Source organism: Labrus bergylta, chromosome 7 (genome assembly GCF_963930695.1).
Source record: "Labrus bergylta chromosome 7, fLabBer1.1, whole genome shotgun sequence".
NCBI lineage: Eukaryota > Metazoa > Chordata > Actinopteri > Labriformes > Labridae > Labrus > Labrus bergylta.
Genome location: NC_089201.1, coordinates 19,033,752 through 19,054,661, shown reverse-complemented (window position 1 = coordinate 19,054,661; position 20,910 = coordinate 19,033,752). Strand labels below are relative to the sequence as shown.

The 20,910-nt window shown below is 39.4% G+C and overlaps 1 protein-coding gene across 7 annotated transcripts in view; it reads right to left on the bottom strand.

Annotated features, from left to right (window-relative positions):
* Positions 1 to 783: 783 nt before the first annotated feature.
* LOC110005077 (adaptor related protein complex 3 subunit beta 2) overlaps positions 784 to 20,910 on the bottom strand; it is a 42,416-nt gene continuing 22,289 nt past the window's right edge. For 2 of the 7 annotated variants that reach the window (XM_065956972.1, XM_065956971.1), the window contains exons 14-28: positions 20,479 to 20,588; positions 20,171 to 20,347; positions 19,275 to 19,461; positions 18,731 to 18,861; positions 13,536 to 13,574; positions 12,690 to 12,804; positions 11,694 to 11,880; positions 11,365 to 11,524; positions 11,100 to 11,187; positions 10,745 to 10,854; positions 9,476 to 9,704; positions 8,238 to 8,322; positions 8,033 to 8,130; positions 4,911 to 5,049; positions 784 to 3,747 (exon numbers count right to left, since the gene is read on the bottom strand). In XM_065956972.1, coding sequence (XP_065813044.1) covers positions 3,597 to 3,747; positions 4,911 to 5,049; positions 8,033 to 8,130; positions 8,238 to 8,322; positions 9,476 to 9,704; positions 10,745 to 10,854; positions 11,100 to 11,187; positions 11,365 to 11,524; positions 11,694 to 11,880; positions 12,690 to 12,804; positions 13,536 to 13,574; positions 18,731 to 18,861; positions 19,275 to 19,461; positions 20,171 to 20,347; positions 20,479 to 20,588 — 2,006 coding nt within the window. In that variant the 3' untranslated portion in view covers positions 784 to 3,596. The remainder of the gene's footprint in view (positions 3,748 to 4,910; positions 5,050 to 8,032; positions 8,131 to 8,237; positions 8,323 to 9,475; positions 9,705 to 10,744; positions 10,855 to 11,099; positions 11,188 to 11,364; positions 11,525 to 11,693; positions 11,881 to 12,689; positions 12,805 to 13,535; positions 13,575 to 18,730; positions 18,862 to 19,274; positions 19,462 to 20,170; positions 20,348 to 20,478; positions 20,589 to 20,910) is intronic. The other 5 variants (XM_020660551.2, XM_020660536.3, XM_020660560.2 and 2 more) reach the window with 3 other exon arrangements.

Genomic DNA, 20,910 nt, shown 5'->3' with positions numbered 1-20,910 from the left:
TCTGTGACTTTTGACATTTTAACATTCACAGTGTAGAAAAAAAACTGTCTGAAACTTGATGTTCAGAGCTGCCTGCAGACTGAGCTCTGTACAGTCTGAATCTACAGGGAAAGCTGCAGCTGTAAAGTAATGGAAGATAAGACCTCTAACATTTCCCTCTCCAATGTAGCTTAGCAAAAGTAATCAATGAAATCAACAAGTAATACATGAAAACTAATACAAGTTTCTCAAAAGTGTACTGATGTAAAAAGTACTGGTGTGGTGTGCGTCTTGTACTTATCTTGACACTTTAACATGCAAGTATGTAATTTGTGATTGTTTCTTTTTTTCCACATTATGTAGTGCACGTTGTGTTGCCTTGTGTGTGAAATGTGCTCAATAAATAAAGTTTGTCTTGATCTGATTATTGTTGGGATAACTTTCCATCACTGTTGAATTCGACAGAAAATCAGGTCATCTGCTGAAATCTTTACAACCTTGGTTCTTAATGTTCATATGCAACAAAAAAGCATTGTAAAATTTCAGCAGATGAAGGTTTTGAGGTAAGCTTTGTCACCACTTTTATCTACTATATTTTTCTTTTACGGTACATCAAATCTACCTGAGGGCACATATCAAAAAACCTGCACCAGAGTAAATCATGTAAACTAAACTTCCTCTCCTCCAGTCATCACTCAAGCTGCCAGTCTGTTGATCTCTGCATATTCGCTACTCGATGAACAATCACACCTGTCACAGATTTAAAGGTCCAGTTATTGTTCTTAACAGATGACACGTGACAGCCATGTTTCTGTATTTTTTATTTGTATAATAAATAAACTTGTAATACTTCAGAACCACAATTCACAACCACACACGGAGTATCATAAACCATACTTTGGATATTTGAAAGCAGATGCAGATAAAACATGTTTCCAGTGGAGAGTTTTAACCCTTTTTTTTTATAACATTAAAAGTAGAATTTCTAACTTTACATTCTTCATGACGGCCTGCTGCGGAGACTTTAAGTGTGAGAGGTTTCATTGTAAACAATGCAACAAGGTCATAACAGGCCTACAATGATGCTGCTGCTGCTGCTGCTGCTCGATGTTTATGAAGCTTGACTATAATATACTCCTTTGGTCAACACAGCTGTAACATTTTCTGAAAGTAAAAAACAAAACAAAAAATAGAAGAAATAAATGAACAGATAGGAAACATGCAGCCACCGGACACGTAACAAAAAAATGAGCCACATGGCCATAAATCATAATATTAAAGAAAGGCATGAGAATGACTAATAGAGTGAGACGAAGGCAACACGCAATTTGAAAATGTTCGACGTGATCATAAGCAGTCCTTGAGTTATCATCTAGTGTTACTATAAAATAAATCTTACCAACTGAAACCTGTCTGTGACGAAACAATCATTTTTATGTAGATTTACCATGGAAATATAAGTCATGAGCATGTTTACAGTTTACATTTGAATCCTTTAGTGCCTTTAATCCCAGTGTTGCCAGTCACTGTAGCTGCACCTCCTTTGTTTTTAGTTGCACCCTAAGTCATTTTCTTCTTGAACTGGGCCTGCAGTACACAACCCTGCCTCACGGCCTGTGTGCACACGAGCAGTAACCTGCCTTTCTTGGACAGATGTTGTAGTTCATCTTTATTTTTGTGTCCTGCACAATCAATAAAATCAAAGGGGCCTTGAATTGAGAGCTGCCTTAATTTGTGAAAACATGTGGCAACTCCAGGCTAGTAAAAGTGGGGCCTCAGATTAGATGGGCTTATATTTTCAGTTTTACGCTAGCCTCTTTGCTTTCTTGCTGACAGTCAGATGAGCAGATTGACACCACCTGTACCTGTGTGGTTAATTAGCTGCGTTAGCTACATGAGCTAGCTTGAATCTGTCTCAAGAAAAAAATAATAATAATGAAATTCCTCATTTATGAAGCTAAATAAATTCCATTTTATGTTTTTATTAGCTACTATTGCTTCCTACTAAAGCCTACAGTACAGACGTTTACTCTAAGCAAGATTTTTTTTTATTTTCTATTTAAATAAGTAATTTTGTTAGTTGAGGCCTTAGATGTTGTGTTTCTTTCATCTGTCTTCTACATTTTGCACAGCAGCTCAATCACATTTGTGGGTTGGTCGGTCAGAAACAAAATTCCAATTAAATATAAGCTGGGTTAATTATAGATAGATCTTATTTAAGCTGTCACCAGAGACAAATAACTTCTCACTTCTTGTCCAGTGGACTGATGGTTATGACTCCTTTCATGACGATATCGAGTCAAAACTGATAGTTAATGTTTACTAGGTTGATTTTCAGTGTCATCATGCACACACACACACACACACACACACACACACACACACACACACACACACACACGGGCTCACACACACCCTACTTATAGGATACTGTACTACATGACGCAGTACATACAATAACATTTACACATCTTCAATCTTTTATAAATGCTTCACTTGTAAGAATGAGCATGAGCACGATGACAGATAGGAAACATCAACATTTGACTCCTAGGATTGTTCCGTTATTGATCATGAAGATATTTAGAGCCAGAATGAAATGACTGAGTTTATAGGTCATTGTTTTTGTTTTTTTAGTTGAGCCTTCATGCTACGTTGAGGTACTCTGATGACTTCAAATGATTGGATGAGAATCGACTATACTGATCTTAAAGTCTACTTTGCCTTCGTTGTGGTGACGTTGTTTTTTTTTTTTCAGGGACTGTTTACCTAATCTATACAAAGCCTTACTTTGATCATCTACATGTATAAATACATGTAAGTAAAAAGCATAAAATTAGAATTACTGAAAAATGTATGCATCCATCTTTTAAAAGGAAAACATTTTCCTACTTGGAAACCTCATTTTGAAGCATAAAAGCAAAAACTGCATCTCATAGCCTTCATAAGCACATGGAGTAAGCGAGCATTAAGTTTTATTTTTACACTTATTTATTTTGTTTTTATCTTTTCAACTGTTAGTTAATTTATCTTGACATTTATTGTCCAAGTGAGAGACAGCAAAAGTAGTAATTCTTCTGATCTTAACACCTCTCTATTTCTTATGTTCATCACCTGCTGCTGCACTATTTTGTTGAAACATGCAACTTAAAAACACTTCCTAACTTCAAGTACTCTGTGTGCTGATAAAGGCCGCAAAATTGAGTTGAAATGAAAAAATGTTTAAGCTTTTGAAAAGAAAGTCGAGGGTGGAAGTCTCAAAAGATGTGCAAATCCATGGTATTGTTCAGTTATTATCTAGACTTAAATAAATCAGATGAAACAAAGGAAAAGATGTTGAAAATACTAAAACTCTAAAAATGTAAATAAAGGAGGAGGTTGTATCACGTCAAATATCAGTCACGTCTGATTGTCAACAATATAAACTACAGCTGTGGCATTCAGTGAATATCAGAGTTGTTCCTAAAAGTCGAGGGCTCTTGAACAAAAAAAACAACAAACTGGACTTAAACATTCGGGAAACTTCCCTCACTGGTTGGTCAGAGGAGTTGGGAGGAGTTGCTACAGGTGTGATGGACGATACGTGGAAGGCGTGTCGGGATGAAGGGGCGGTGAGGTCACTGCGTCAGAGCCAGCAGGATGTCCTTCACCAGCATGGTGCCGATCACCATTTTCTCACAGTTGACTGTCAGCTGGGCCGCTCCTTCCTCTTTGGTCGCCACGGTGACCAGCACCAAGCTGCTGCTGTTCACCGTCCTGCCAGCGAACCTGTGGACAGGATGATCAGGAGGAGGAGGAAGAGGAGGACTGAGGTTTAAAGCAGCAAAGATCAGAAGTAAAGATGAAGCCGCAGACATAAAGGAGGGAGACAAATGTGTCAATGCAATAAAAAAAAACATGAGAAGGTTTAATAAACAGCAAAATAATGATGTAAGATTCAAATTCAATTTTTACCTTCTATAAAGCTCTTTCTTCTAACATGCATTATTCTTTTATATGTTGTAATCCTCTCTCATTTAAAAAAAAAAATCTGTATTTAAGATTTGTGTTCTCTTGCTCATGTTTAAAAATATTACCCTGAATATATTTCAAATATGTTACAACCAGCAATTGTTTGACTTAATAAATCCACCCTAAAATCATCATTTCTAATTGGGTTTTCACCAAACTGACTTCTGCAGAGATTCAGTTATGCAGGTTTGACATTAAGGAAAAAACAATTCTTAACAATCAACAAAACAATCTATAAAAAAAATAGTAAAACAACACTAACGCCTAATATCATTGTCTTTCTTTCCAGGATGTAATGATAAAGATATAGAAAAAAAAAAATCAAAAACAAGCATCAACGTTTTTTGGTTAAATGTTCACATTAAATAAATAAAACTCATGTTTTGTTGTCAGGTTAAATGTTTGCACTGATTTTAACAGACTTCAGTTACCATGTCGACACCAATATTTGAATGAAGGTCCAGATTAAATGGATGTATTTTGTTTAAACCTAACATCAAGTAAAAGACCTTCCACACCAGCTACAACAACTTTAGAAATAACCATGCACATGCTAATTTCTTCAGCTCAGGAAAATGGATTCTGATGACTTCTTTTTTACATAATCATGCAGAGAGAGTGTTTTCCATTTCCATGAAATACTTCAAAAAGAGATGATCTAAGACAACCTAACACTTTGCTATGAGAGTTGTCATCGTTTAAGGACAAGTCTGTTCAATGGTGTCTTGGCGGTCATCAAACAAGACTCGAACACTGCAGAAGACTGTCAGGGAGTGTTTCAGCAAGTTTCCAAATGAGCCTTAAAAATATTTTATAATTTGTAGACAACAATCAGTTTGATTTACATACGGTAAAAAGTAAGCAGATTTAGTTTGAGATCATTGACAGCACCAACAGAGGGGGGTGTTGCTCCCCTTTACCTGCACTCTTTGTCAGAACCACAGGGCACTCTGCTGAGGTTGGCGGCGGTGGTGACCCTCTGGACGATGGCGTGCTCGTTCCGACACTTCACGTCCAGGGTTAGCTTCTCCGTGATTTCATTCATACCCATCAGCTGACCTGCAGAGGAGTGAGCAGAGCACTGGTCAAACAGGAACGCTCTGAAGCCAGTTAGCAGTGAATAATTCCACAACATGACACAACAGGGAGCTGCTTGTAGAGTGTCCTTAAAGGGACAGTACTGTTTTATTATCTACTCATGTTCAGGATACCAGCTGTAGACGTATAGTGTCATATACTTACTGTAGGGCTCACAACACAGAGATTTGCACACAATTGTCTCCTACAGTCGTCTGGGACATTCATGTGACACAAAATGAATGACGCAGTGCTTTTCAAACTTTAACTGGAATGAACTGATGCTGAACACAGCAGAGGAGTGACTCAGCGCACTGGATCAATTCAAAGCCATGAAGAGGCTCATTTGTGCGAGCTGTTTTTTATGCCTCATGAGTTCACATTGTTTAGTGAAAGTGAGATATTAGAGGAACTGCAGTTTTTGGACCTTATTTTCGTTCAGCAGTTGGAAAGTCTCTGGTTATTTTGTCTTGTCTGATTGTCCTCTCAAAAACTTGATTAAAATAAACAAATGAAACAAATAAAACAAGCACTCCTTTTTGTTTAGGTGAACATTTCATAGGGGAACTTTTGATTCAAAGGGGGTCAGGATCCTCAACAGGGAACACCTGGTGGGTCATATAAATATGCCTTATCTCAACTTAAATTTCAGCTATTTTGCGCAGGAATTAGTTCATAATCTTGCATCTATGGATAATATTTAAATATAAAACTTTGTACCGTTAGTTAAACTAACCCCCAATGCAAAGTAATATATCATTCAGGCAAAATGTATTTTTGTAAACACAATACATTTGTCAGATATTTGTGTCGAAGGGGCTTTACAATCGGTCCATGTGTATCCTGAGGCACTTTTGTAGGATAAGAAAAACTCCCCAAAGATATCCATTTAAAAGCAGATATTAGAGGATTGAGTTTTCTTTAAGGTTCCTGAGTCAAAGGGAAACAATGGACTTAATGAACAATCCAGCAAGAATTTATCATAAAATGATCAATGATTAAAATGAATGCTGGTTGCACTCTAAAAGTGGACAGTTGAAACTTTGATCTTTTACATTTTTCAAATTTCTTGTTCTTAAATGTATTCAAGCGTGGTTTTAATCAGGCGTCAAGGTTTTTGTTTTACTTGCAAATTGAAAAAAAATAAAAATTCTCAATGCAGAACAAAAATCAAACAGAAGAAAAATGCATAATGACACTGAAGCATTTCAGATTCCCAACATGTTCAGTGGTTACCAGCAGCGTGAAGGCTCAGAGAACAGAAATAAGAGCGATGGTGCACATGATAGGGTGCAGCTGTTTCGAGTATTTTATCGGTACTTTTTGTCCACATGGTGCTCGAGTAGTGAATCAGTGGATGAGCATTTCCATGTCATTCCTGACGTTGCAGAGCGTGAGCGGCCTTTTATAGATGCAGGTTAGTAAAGGTGAGTCTGTTCAGTGGGGATTACCAAGACAGGGCAGAGAGTAAGGCAGGGAGAAAGGGAGGCGTTAGAGGGTTGTGGGAGTGAGGGGTCTGTGTGAGGTTAAGGTTGGCTTGAAGGCAGGTGAAAAGACAAATCTATCGAAGCCAACTTACCTAGATTCTGTAAAAGCTTCTCTATGGGAGGGGGGAGGTAGGAAAAGGGAGGAACCGTGGATATAACACATGTTTTAAAGAGTCACTACGGGTTTGTTAGAGCTCAACGACCAGCTCAGTGTTAGACTAGACAGGAAATGAAAACCAAACAACAGAAACATGCTGGAAACTGTTGTCTGTAGCTGCTCAAACAAACTACTTGTGGTAACATTTTAATTTGCAAAATCAGTTTTACAGTGAGAGATCACTGGGGATCCATCCCAACACACACACACACTTGCAGGAATGTTAACAATTATATGCAGTGTCTCTAATGCACCAATGTGTTTAAGCCTCACTTTAGTTGAGTACTGTATTATGTAAAAATTACGTCTTCTGATAGACAATGGTAACAGACAAAGAATTGAAAAAATCTGACAAAAATGTTCCTTTGAATTGAAACAGATACTTCAAAGAAAGTGTTTCAGAAATAAATACACGTGTCTGATTACAGGTGTATTTATTTATTTTAAGCTGCTATTTCCAAATTAGGCAATGGGGGGGGGTATAAAAAAGGCTGATGATGACAAATTAATGACAGTGATTGTAGTGATTATCTAATGTCCAAATTTCTTATCTTGCTTTTAGTCACTTGCATTGGAAGGTTATTGACTTGTAATAAAATAAAATGTCCAAAATTAAATTACTTCCTGATGTTCCAGTTTATTGTCACATATGAAGCAGAGACAAACCGTGACGATGATATGATGAGTTGTTATTTCCGAGATTATACTGTTGGTTGTCGTTCTTTTGTTATAGCCTACTTGCGTTATGTTGTGTTACAGTAAGAACTGTATGTTCCCACCACCTATGCCCTCGTTTCCTGTTCTGTGACATATAAACACTCAACCAACAACCTGACCTATTAACCCAAATGATCAATTATCACCACCTAGTGTCCAAATTAAGTAAATAAATAAACATATAAACAAAACCCATTGAAATACAATACATAAATATACACACACTAAATTGGCTCCTACAGTGATGTAGATTTGTTTCTCTCGGACCATACATCCAATTTTCAGTCAGAGTTTCAAAGATGTTTCCTAAATAATTGACCCTCATTTTATCAGTGGGCCTAATTTGTCTCTAGTTATTAAACAGCCTACACAAACTCCTGCAGCTTTGATCAACAAAGGTGGAGTATTCTGTTCTTCTTTTAATGTGGTTATACAAAGCTCACAAAGATCTGATTCAGTGCAACAAACCCCGACCCTCCAATGCATGATATATTTACAGGTTTTAGTTTCAGGACATGCTACAGTATAATCTCTGAAAGACTTAGGCTCAAAAGATTGATGAAGAAAAAACAAACGTCTGCTTTGATTTTCTTTAATCACTCACCTTGCTCTTTTTTAAACTCATTCTCAGTCAGGAAGACGGGCCTCATCAGCTCCCCGACGGGCGGCTGAATCGACACGAAGAATTTCCTGGTGTGAGTGCTGACAATAGAGATGATGAGACAAAAACAGAAAACAGGGATTCTTAATATTCTTCTGTAAAAGACAAGTGATTTCTGAACGTATGCATTTTCTGGCTCAATGCTCACCACAGCTGGAAGTTTGCTGCTTGTGTTGAGTCGCAGAAATCGATGCCCATCACAGCTGTGGCCGTCTCTCCTGCTGGCAGCAGCTCTGTCGACACACAAGAACAAAAAGACAACAGTGTTGAAACGGTATCACAAACCTTCAGACAGCAGCTCTGCAGCTTTGATCAGAGATGAAGCAGCTGTCCTCCACTGCAGACTCTGTGGTTTTCAATATGTGTACCACAGTGAAATGTCCAAGCTGGCAAACTTGAAACTTTCTTATCTACTAGTTATGTTGTAGTCAAGACCACACTAACCGGAACCAAGACATACCGGAGTGCTCAGAGCCCGAGACCAGACCAAGACATTTAGGGATCAAGACCGAGGCAAGACCAAGACCAAGCAGGGCGAGATTGAGACAACACCAAGACCATAAATATCAATGAAAAATCATCATCTTGAGTGCAGGGGTTACTCACTTAGACTGTAATGCCGGGGAGGTTGCGGCCGTAACCGGGGGATAAAAATCAAACTATAAATGAATTTAAGTTCTTAGTTCTTCAAGAAAGCGACGTTTTCCTTCTAATCACAGTGATGACCCAGAAAAATAGCCTATCAGTGGTGATCTTGATTTAAAATCCGGAGTCCACCCACTCTGAAACCGAGACAAGACCAAATAATTCAATTCAATTCATTTAGCAGGCTTTTAACCAAAGCGATGTACATCAGAGAGTAAGTACAACACTAATCCATTCATACACCGCCACTGAGGCAGGGGGAGCAATGCGGGGTTAGGTTTCTTGCCCAAGGACACATCGGACATGTTGATCAGCTGGAGATCGAACCCTCAACCTTCCGGTTGAGAGGTGATGACTCTACCAACTGAGCCACAGCCGCGAATGAAAGTCCATTAAGTCCGAGATGAGACAGGGTGTGCTCACTTTAGTTTCTCTTCTCGCAGATCAACTAGCCTGTTGTTCAATTAATCAGGCCTTATTAGGAACTTGTGCACAGGAAATAAAAAGTATATATCTCTTTTTGCTCATACCCATCCTTTACCCCAAAATTCTTGTAGGTCTAACCAGTCGGTCTCTAGTAGGATACTGTGAGCACATTTGTGCTAACTAAACACTTTTCCTAAAGTAAGCTAACAGTATGGTGTTTCCAGGTTTGTAAAAGAATAATGGGGTCTGGTTTGGATTACATTGCGTTAAAAAGCCCAGACCCTCCCTGACTCCGACCAACAGCTCATCACTCACCAATCTCAGGAAACTCTTTGACCCTCATCCCGGACTGGAGCTTCACGTCCTCCATGTGCAGGTTCTTGGTTTCAGAGGTGGCGTTGTTGGTGAACTGCATCTGCACCGCCACCATGTTGGCGTCGGGGCTGAACGGCTGCCGACTGAAGCAGTACTCCACTGACAGACCCTCCCCTGTGATCCGGTGCAGCAGCTCGTAGCTCTTCAGTGCACTGGAGGGAGCGATGGTCTGAAGGCGGAGACGAAGATTCATTAGCAACGCTGAGACGCTCTTGTTTTTCAGAGAAACAGGCTATATAAATGCAGGCTATATTTTTTACTACTGAATGTGTTCGTAAATGTATACACTTAAGCAGATGTTTGGAGTTAAAAATCTGTTTGATTGACTTTGCTGAGATTGGATGTCTAGGACGGGTGATGCCTTGGCACTTAAATAAAGACATGGATGTTGTATGTAAGATATCTACTGAATCAAATATTAAAACTACCTTACTATATCATCAGACATTAAGGAAACATGCTACAGTATGTTGAAGTGCTAGCTTATCTGACAACAATGCAGCAGCCACTATGTCCTCTTAAGGTTCATTTCTGGTCCGTAATGGTCTGTATTTGTTTTGACCAGAGAATGTAGGAGGTTTTGAGGCACCCCCACACAGTGCTCCGCAGTTTGCCAGGTAAACAGTAGACCAACAGGTGTTGCAGTGATGGGCAAGCAAACTGGTTCAGATAGAACTAAATCTACCTGACCTAAATAGCCTCTGCATTTTTCTAACACTCCTGAAGACATAGAAACGTGGCAAAATGAGGAAAAAAATTGGAGATGCTTTTGAACAATGGAGAGCTGTGAGAACGCAGAAAGGTTTCAAGACTGATGCAGAGCTGGCTAAACACTGAAGCTTCTGTGTCCATAACATGGCATCCTGTGTACACATTGACTCTATGGAGGAGGGGGCGAGACTTTATTGGAGAAATACACAAATACAAACAGTATATATGGTTTGCGGCGTGATTAGGCTCAAATCTGAACAGGCCAGACGGACTGTCCTTTAGCACAGAGCACCACATTTATAATAAAGCCTTCTCAGAAAGACATACTGTAGGTGTCCTTGACTGATTATGCCACAGAAGACTTCCTGAACTACTGAACTACTGCAGGATTCAATCCCGATCATTTTAGTCTCCTTTTCCTTCAGATAGAGCCAGCCATCTCTTCTAAAATATCTGTGAAAAGAGTGAAGATGCTAACAAGGAAGACGATTCACTTACTGCAGGCGAGAGAACGGCGTCAGACAAAGATAATCCCTCCAGGTCGGTCACAAGGCTGTTAGAGAGGAAGGTGTTGACGGGTGTGACTTGAGGAGATGGAGTGGGTTCAACTGGGAAAACAGACAAGAGAGGGAGAAGTAATCAGGAGATAGATTCAAACTTGTATCATCTTGTGAGAGAACAAAAAGTTGTCTTTTTTGTTCTCTGATAGCCAGAAGTGTTGGCAACTGTGATTTCAAAAAGTGATTACATGTTTTTCAAACGTCCTTGTTCGCCTAACTGAGGTAGCATCAATGCTTCGGCACTTTCTGTCAGAGCACACACTTTTTTTTTTAAGAGGATAAAAAAAACTCACAATCATCAAGGTCAAGCAGAGACATTTCTTTCTTCTCCTTCTTGCTTTCTTTCTTGACAGGCTTCGAAGGAGGTTTAGATTCAGCTGCCTGGGAGGTAGATGAAAGAAAACAAACATGAAGACATTTTTATGTCACCGTGTGCAGCCTGAATCCCAGTCCTGAAGTGAATGACAAAAATACAGTTCCAGATTTTAAAAGTCTTTTTTCACCTAAATTACAAATTTTAGGGTGTTTTTTTTTGTAATGTGGAGACTTTTTTGATACCTTTTTTTTCTTTTTGACTTCCACCTCAGACTCAGAGTCTTCAGACTCGGAATGGCTGCTCTCAGACTCGCTGTCCTCCTCCTCAGATTCAGACTCTGTGTCGCTCTTGCATTGTTTCATCTTCCTCTGGTGCTTCCTCTCTTCTTCGCTGCTCTGCTCACTGCAGAGAAAAGCGATCAGAATCACAGATGTATTTTATTAAGGAATGAAGGGCTTGTTAGGGAGTCAAGATATTTCTCTCAGAACATAAGAACGGATCACATTAATCCGCAAACAAAATGCGGTCATAAAAGAAATATCAGACTAGGATTAAACAGATTGCGACAGACCTTTCGCTCTCTTGCACCGGCTTCTTTAATTCTTGCTTTTTCTTCTTCTTCTTGTCCTTTTCATCCTCATCTTCCTCCTCCTCCTCCTCCTCAGACTCAGAGCCCTCCTCGCTTTCTTCGCTCTCTGATCCAGAACCGCTCTCCTCGCTGCCGCTGCCACTTTCCGAGCCGCTGGCCGAGTCTGACTCTGAAGGAGAAAAGGTCAGACTCAGTCGTAAAGGTCAGTGATTCTACACAGAATACAGGGAGCTAAAGGTCTCCCTGTCTCCCATTAAAGTTTTTGAACAATTCAAAGGAATCCTGGTCAAACTAAACCGAAGTGTCTAAAGTTACTTTTGATCCTGTGATATCTCTCTTTGTTTCTTCACATACACCAATGAAGAACACATTTTTATTGTCTCTTGTATTATTGATGCTCCAATTTACAATAAAAAAAGTGCACCTCCTACATTCACAGATTTGATGTCTCTTAGGATGAACCTGAGGCACACACACACACACCACAAAAATGACTAACGACAAACATTAGTAAGACAATTTTATGTCAAGGCTACAATTTGATGGGTTTCCCCCCTTCACAAATTTTAAGCAGGTGGATATCAATTCTTTTTCTTTTAAAGTCAATCTTGTTCATCTCTAGGAAAACAACTTGTCAGATATAGAGATGCCAATGAAGAAGTCATGTCCATCTTTATGTAACGTTTCCAAGTTTATCAGTTCTATTTATTGATGCCAGCATGTTTTCTTCTGTTAGGTTTAGATTGCAAAAACATGAAAGTCAAACTCTTGAGTCTACTCTAGTGGAAACGAGTTCTTAGAAGGAAGGCATGGAGGAGGAGAGGAAAAACCTGCAATCTCGTGTTTTTAAGATTTGTTGACAACAGTAAAAAAAAAAATCTACTGATCTCATACCAACACAAAAAAACACTGTTGTACAACTAGTTTTACAAACTAGATGTGCATACACAGACACATCCAGGAGCCCCAAATAGTTACCGCTGTCAGCCGACTCAGTTGGCCCCGACTCGCCCTCTGAGTCTGAGTAGAACGGCTTCTCCACCTTCTTCTCCTTCCTCTTCTCACGGCTGCTGCATTTGGTCCATTCAGGCACCTGGCAGGTGAAGCAGAGTTCAAACAGTAAGTCGTCAGCTCTGCCTCAGTTGAAATAAGACCCTCAGACAGCAGCAGAGACGTGGGCAGATTACAATAGCATGGCCATGAATGCCTCTGCCTGGGCGTGATGCAGCCAAATAAAGCCAGCGGTCAGATCTGCTCTTAGATCTGACGGTCAGACAACAGATTCAGTACAGACAGAAACGCTTGCATGGAGCTTTCCTTCCTTTTTTTTTTTTTTTTTTTTTTGAACAGATAAATGTCAGCACCAGGGGATGCCTTCATGACCAGTTGCAGAGATGGCTATTTATTTTTTTTTAAATACAGGGAGCAGTTCCATTAAGAGAAGTGATGTCTTCGAGGAGCGTGACCATCCTCCCACACACAAAAACAGGCCATCTGTCTCGCTCTTTCTATGACCAAACTCATTAGCTAAAGCCAACAGCAAATGAGTGTGGACATCTCCAAACCGCATTTAAAAACCTACAAAGGCTGCTAATGCATCTCGACATGTCGGAGGAGGAGCACGCCCTGCTAAAAGAATCACTTCTTTAATGGTAGAGACCGCGGAAGAGGGTGCTGTGTTTCAGGTAGCTTTTGGCTGAGCTTAGCACAGAACAGCGACTACGTTAGGCAGGGTGTCAAAAAAGCACTCGGGGGTTTTTTTGCGTTTCGTTATATGGGTGTTGAGGCTTAAGGAGTTGGGCTCTTTGCCGCTAACTGACTCACACTCGTTAAGGTTGTGACTCTTTCAAGCAGCGTAAAAACCTGGCAGATGCAGAAAAGAAAAAGATTGGGATGGAGGTGAGAAAAAGGAAAAAAGAAGGGAAGATTTTTAGAAAAAACGTCAGGAAAGCAAGAGAAAACAGGCACAGGAAGGATTCTGGGTCTAAAAGAAAAGACGTGTGAGAACAGTTTCTGATAACACAGAGACAAAAACAAATCCCAAATGTCATCACAGTAAACCTATTTACCACAATATGGCCGCTCAATAGCTACTAAAAATATCAGTATATTTTCCTAATCATACACTCCAATATAACTTAAATATATACTTAAATATATACTTAAATTAAGAAATTAAAAGTAAAATTTAACATTCACTACTTACTGAAACTTCAACATAATACACAACAATGCATTGAGTATAAATGTCTTCATCAGTGACAAAGCAGGATGTTGTATTAACGTGGACTGAAATGAGTCAAAGGTGGGTGGAAAAGGTGGAAAAGGTGAAACAGACGAGGGGGGGTAAATAAGCTGCTATGGAGTAAGAAGTCACATCACTCAGCATCACGCAACAACTTTTGTGACACTTTAACACACTGTGTCACAAATTTCATGAGAGACCATTGAGGTGCAAGAAGAGGAAACAATGTCAAACTAAAAACGACCAATCAATTTCCACTCTGATAACTCGTTTAACTACTTGCTTGTTGATGATCTTTTGCCCCCCCCATGTCCCAAAGTAGATATCTCTATGTAGAAAGTGTTTTATCCAAAGTCATGAAACTGTAGAGGGTCAAACTTTCCCTCCTTTTTTTCCTGCTTTTAACATCAAACTCAGAATAAGCAGGTCAGTAAATGGACTTTTGGAGAGAATGGTTTTGTCAAGTGGTTTTTTTATTTCAGTTCAAAAATGAACCTTCACTCTCAACCTTTTTAATCCTCATGGCACATTAGTGGACATGTGATATTATATCATGAGAAGTTTGAACTTCTTAGTTCACTGACATGCCATCAATTTCACCAATTCATGAGATCATGGGATATGATTGAAACGATAAATCATATGAAGCCGACAACCAGGAATCACCATGACAACAACCATTAGTTTGTGAACTCCCATTTTTGAGGATTCAAGTTCAGAACTTTGGCCGTCCCCATGTTGTTTTTTCTAGAGCCAGAACTGACCATATTTTGACAAGATGTTTCATTTCTTCGTCTCTATACCCTGATGTAAAGGTCACCATGGGAACGACTTGACTATCACACATGGTAAGGCCTTAATCACACCCTGCTTTATAGTCTATTTAACTCTAAATGGGACCATTATTTACACATTGAAAATCAGGTCATGACTAGAGTTTAACCTGACAAGTGTAGCCAATGCGTGAGTTCTTGAACCTGCATTCTTCCTAATTTCCAGCAGGGGAAGACTCCTTTGGTTGCCAAAAAGACCTTGGATTGTAAAAAGTTTGTGACAAATCAAGCCAACTTCATAGTTTCAAGATTACCTTGACAAACTTTTCCTAATAAGTCTATTGTCTGTTGCTTGTTTCAGGACATTTCTTGTGTTAGTGATGATCCCATTTACAGTAAAATGGACAAAAAAAGCATTGCATGGTTTAGGACGAGGCTACTTTCTAATGAAGTGCATACTCAATCGGCCCCATTGACCATCTAATCCAAATATGGTCACTTCTGTCTTCAAATTAACAGAATGGAAATGGCCAAAATGCCAAAAAGTCCACAAAACAAAAAGTGATGACACAGTGGCTAAATCTATGTCTTGTAAGTCTGAGTACAGAAAGCTCCAGGACAGGCAAGTCAGTAAAGCAAGTGTTCTATAACGGTCTTGTGTTTGTAAGCGGGAGAATTAACTATCAAGCTTAGCCGTCTAATACTTGGTGTAATTTGCCACTTCAGTCAGTTTTGCCTTGAAGTTTTAGCGCCAACTCTTACTTAACAACTTTAATTCTTCATGTTCTGCTCTTTTAAGAGGATAAAGAATAATCTCTTTCCACTTGAGACAAAAGAAAAACAGCTGCCACGTTTATCCTCTGCTTATCTTGCAAAGATTCAGAGTCGAATCTCATTAATCGTATCTTGTCAATTCGATCATCATCGCTTACTGCATGATGACAACCAGAGTAAGACTATAAGAGGAAAGAGAGAGAGCAGGCATCAAAACAAACACCACCGCACTCCCAAACTGGGGACACCTCTCGCCAGTCTCCCAGCAGGCCGATCCGCCCCTCGCTGGTGTCTATGACCTCCTCTATCTGTGGAGATGGGGTAGTGAGCAGAGGAGACAGTCGGTCAGAGAGGTCGGGGCTTCAGAGGACCCTTCCAGCATCTACAGCCACATCATCAGTGGATGTAATGGGACTCTCATTTTTGATAATAAGCCACTGAGGCGTCTAAGCTTCACAAGTGAAAGACCATACCAGAAGTTTCTGCTCATTTTTGCTCCTTAACTACAACTCAGGTCAATTTTACATCATTGTCAGTAGTTTGCTTAATTTGATAAGTGTGCAATTTAGACAGTGTGCAGTAGTTTGCTTGCAGGTTTTCTGTAATAAAAAACAAAGTGTTTCCCAATATTGGGGGCCTATTTTTGTTGCCCTGATATAGAAACAGAATCCTAAGATTTTTACTAGAATTGTATTGAAGTTCTGGTACATCTGTTAACGTGACATCATTGTTGACCCTTCTCAAAGCAAACTTCTCGTTTTTAGACTGACTTCCAAGCTTCCCATTCTCATTTATTTAAACAGACTTTTAATAACAGAGTTTAAGTTTCATCTGGATGTTGATAACATGACATCTTTTAGAGTCGTTTTTTTTAAGCTTTGTTCATGATTTCATTTGTGACTCAGATAGTCAAACATGTTCTTTCTTTAAAGGTTAGCAGTAATCCTGGGGTTGTCACTGTTAAGTGTGGTCTTTTTTTGTGGCTTTTAGTGGGATTGCTCTACCTTGTCTTTTTGCTGTTAGCACTTGAAGTGGCAGTAGTGTTTAACATTTCCACAGATTATCCATGTATTTGAGTTATTTCAAGGTTTTCATCTTGCATGTTTAGTTTATTTTACACGGCCGCAGCATTTGGTTTCAGGTGTTTCAGCTGACAGAGGCTGGTGGAGGTCTTGTCACAGATGCCCCATAATAAGTTTATTTCATAACACATTCATTACTGCTTTAAATCAAACCGTACTGTAATCTTATTCCGATGTTTATTTTACTCATTGTTCTTTCTTTTAATCATAAATACAAACAAATACCTAAAATAAACATGGCACATTTTGAGAAAATTTGTATTACTATGGGTGTTTAAACCTACACAGAGAGGTTATATTTCATTTTAAAATACTTGTCTTAAATCCAAACTACATCTCAGTTTTAGCCACAAAATTTTGCTGAGGAAGTAACTGATCCTGAACAGATGCATGCCGAACTAATTAGCGAAGACATTTAACATCCAAATCTAAAATATAATTCAAGTAAATTTTAGCATAATTATGAATTTAATGTACTTAGATTTTGAATTTTTTTAAGGCCTGGACTTATTTGAGTTTTGAGTTTTTGTTTTAAGCACATCATACATGAACAGCTTACATGTTGAAAACACACTATGTTAACTTGGTCAGGTTAGGAAATTAGTCACCTTTTGTTATCTATCATTAAGAAGACATTGCGTGAAAAAATGTACGTTATTATTAGACCGTATCCTGGTTACAATAAGAGAAGTGGAACATGAGGTCAGCGTTGCAAACCCTGCTGAGATGTGTTATCAGAAAACCAATCCAATGTTGCAGTGTCTTTGAATGCAGCTACAGAAAAGAAAAAGTGTGTCTGCTCACAGCTGCTCTATCTCATGTTGTCTGAGGTAACAAAAGCCCCTCTGATAAAAGGCTGGAAGAGTTCACTGTGACTGATCTCAAACAGAAATCAATTCTGTGCAATGAAGACCAATATCTGCCTGGAAAGGTTGAGAATTGAATTCGATGAAAATTAAATGGAAAACAGACGACACTAATGAAGCTTATTTGACTGATTTAGCTGAACCTCCTGGTATGGTCTGTTTTTGTGTTTGTGTCTTGTTCATTCATAAACATTGTTACATAACTAGAGTGTAATGCAGCAATGCACCTGTGGCCTCATCCTGAAATCTGCTTCACAAATATAGGTTAACACTCAGCATGGAACATTTAGCATGTAGGTTAATATATATCTACACTACATTAGAAATACTCAACAAATATGACAACAAAATCAAGTCTTGAGGTCACTCCTAGAATTTAAAATCAAGTGTTTTTTTGTGGCGTTAAGTCTTGATTTTTTTTTTTTTTATGTACACAGAAGTGACGGCCTCAAGTTTTGATTTCATGTCTTCATTCAGATCACATTGTTAGTTATGAACCGATGGCACATTAAGGGGATGGCATGGAGAGGGGGAGGAGGGAATCTGGTGAAGTAGGATGGTGCTATAAAGAAGGAGGTGTTGTGTACTCCTGATACACTTTTGTTCATGTTCAAGTGTCTTTGTTCAGGAGGATATAACTTGTATATCTTTTTTTACTTGGAAATTTGGAAATATAGACTTTGAAAACAAAACTGGTAACACTTATAAAAGTATTGGCATGATCCTAGATGTCAGGAGCCGTAGTGTCCTGTTTATACAAAATTGTAGAGAAAACTTGGGTTCTGGCTTGTTTTTGTATCACATGTGCTATTGGCTCAAACAATGGTGAGAAATCACCTGGACGGAGCGAGTGAGCTGCTGCCAAACAGAAGCAGGTGCAGCACAGAGGTTGAGGAGTTCACTACAGGTTTTCACAGGGAATCAGAAGTTTTTAAATATAGCCTTTTAATCCTCCTCTCCTCCATGGAGGTGGGGGGGGGCAGTTGTTGAGAAGCATCATCCATTTGGAGACTGATGGAGGCCAAACAGGATGCATGTTAGCGATGAGCTGTTAATGCTAATGAGATATAAGTGAATGAAAGATGGCCAATGAAAGAGGAATCAATGTTATATTGGAGTTAATGTTATATTGGATGTGAAGCTTTGGTGACTCTGTCCGCCCCCTCTGAGGCACTGCTCTGGGGCAGGAGCAAACGTTGCTCCCCTCCACCTTTCGGGGCCCCTGGAGACCCCAGAGGGCCCCTGTGTCTCTGTATGTTACTGTTCCCACTGCACGCACAGACTCCTTCACCTCCACGTTGCGCACGGAGGGGTCTGGGGCGGCTTCAGGCCAGTCAGGCAACTCCTGGTAGCCGCCAGCCTTGGCATTCAGCAAGTGGGACAATGACCCCAACTGGAAGTGGTCTCGATCTGCAACGGTACAAGAAAAAGGGGAATCCAGAATGCAAAACTAAAACTACAAACAGAGTTACAGTAACTCTTATTGTAGATGTTTTATGAAGCAGGAACTCATGCTTAACATTTAAAAAAAAAAATGTTTCCTGTAACTTGAGGGCTTTAAGTGAAGTGTACAGAAAGTGAAATGTTGCCATGGAAACATTTAGTAAGCTGCCGACTATATTTCGGAAAATGAGTCCTTCTGAAAGTATGCAGAATTAGCTTTAAGAAGTTTCTGTGTGCAGGGTACCCATGGATATAAAGACAACTACTATCATAATATGCTGTTGCTGAAAAAAAGAAATAAAAGCATGATGCTTCACAGGAAAGTCCTGGAGTTATTGGCATATTTCCCTGGATGATTTCTTTTGAAACGGCCTCTTTACCTTTAAATGGAGACTCGAGCACTGGTGCAGGTTTGAGGGCGAGGAACAGTTTCTTAGCGTACTTGCTGAGCGCTCCACTCTTCTCTGTCGGGACAATGAGCTGGCGGATGAAGCGAGCCCGATCACGGATGTCGTAGTTCTGGTCATACTTGGCCAAGTTGAGAACGTACTGCGTCAACAGTTTAGTCTGTGAGAGGAGAGGATATGAACGAGACCTGTGACGAGGACAGAACAAACGAGAATACCTGCCATCTGACAGCTCATGCTTTCATTCATGTGCGGTTGTGTTTATTGTAAGACGAGTTGCAGTCAGCAAGTCAAACCACTTTAAAATGTCTGACAGGATCAGTTAAAGACAGTGAACACTACGTGGATAATTAGTTGGCTAATGAAGTATCATAAAGGTGGCTGTAGCGAGTACACAGCTTTTTCTGTAGCTGTTGAGATGTTGAAGAAGAAGTTTGAAAGGTGAATTTCAGGCTTGCCGTGGTGTAGCTTGGGTGTTTCTAAGTAGTAAGGAGGAATTAGCTGGTTGCTAGGTAGTTTTAATTATGTTCTTAGTAGTTGGTAGAAAGAAGCTGTCCTGGATATTTTGATGCTTGTTCTCTGTTACCCCCGGTGTTTCAGCCGTAGCTTGCCATGAGCACAGAGGTGAGTATTGTGGGCATAGGTTATCATAGGTATCGCAGTTTTTGGTAAAGATTTAAAAATAATGAATGGTTTTTATGTCTCAAAAAGTCTGAAAGGGGCCATCATTTGTGATCTTACCAAAAACATTATAAAATCTTTTGGTCAAGTATTTAAGTTAACATCATTTTTTTGTGTGGGTGATGTTTCCACAGAGCATCCTGGTTACATTGCATACACTGTTTAATAAAAAAATGTGTCATTCCAACCTGTTTCGAGTTGGTTAAATAAAGCTTGGCAGCCAAATTTATGATCTGCAGCTTGACGATGTCCTCTTCATTGGTGAATGACTTTGCCATCTTCCTCAGGACGTCTGGGGCGATCTTGGGTACATGTTCACAGTATTCTCCAATCAGCCACAGGATGCTGGCCCGCGCCATCGGCACCTGAGAGCAGGTTCAATCAAATATAAAAAAGGTTGTGTGCGTCTACCTCTTCTACTTGTTATAGAGACAGATGGAACTCCTGCTACAAAAGGTCAGGTTTAAACAAACAGTATGACTTTTGGCAGTCTCACCTGGATGTTGTCCGTTAGTTTGGCCATGTGCTTTATGATGTCGCTGTGCTTCTCCGGCTGCATCTGCAGCAGCTTCTTAATAACCACCACTGACTCAGCTACAACCAACTCTGCACAAAAGAAGAAGAAACCCCTTCATGAATTCATAAACAAACATTGAATGGTAATTGCTTTATCTTCATGCTCAACTGAGTTACAAAAGTGAAATGTGTTTATGAATTAATCTCACATTTCTTAACTTATCCTTCAAATCTTTAAACCTTCTTTACATTTTTCTTATCTGTTAAATTCAATTTTTTATACCCAAATGCATCCGAAGGCTTGAATATAATGTAACAAAAAAAATAAAACATATCGTTGCAAATTTTCAAACTATGGCCAACACAATTAATTCCCTCCTTGATTATGCGCATATGTGTACCACTCAAAGAA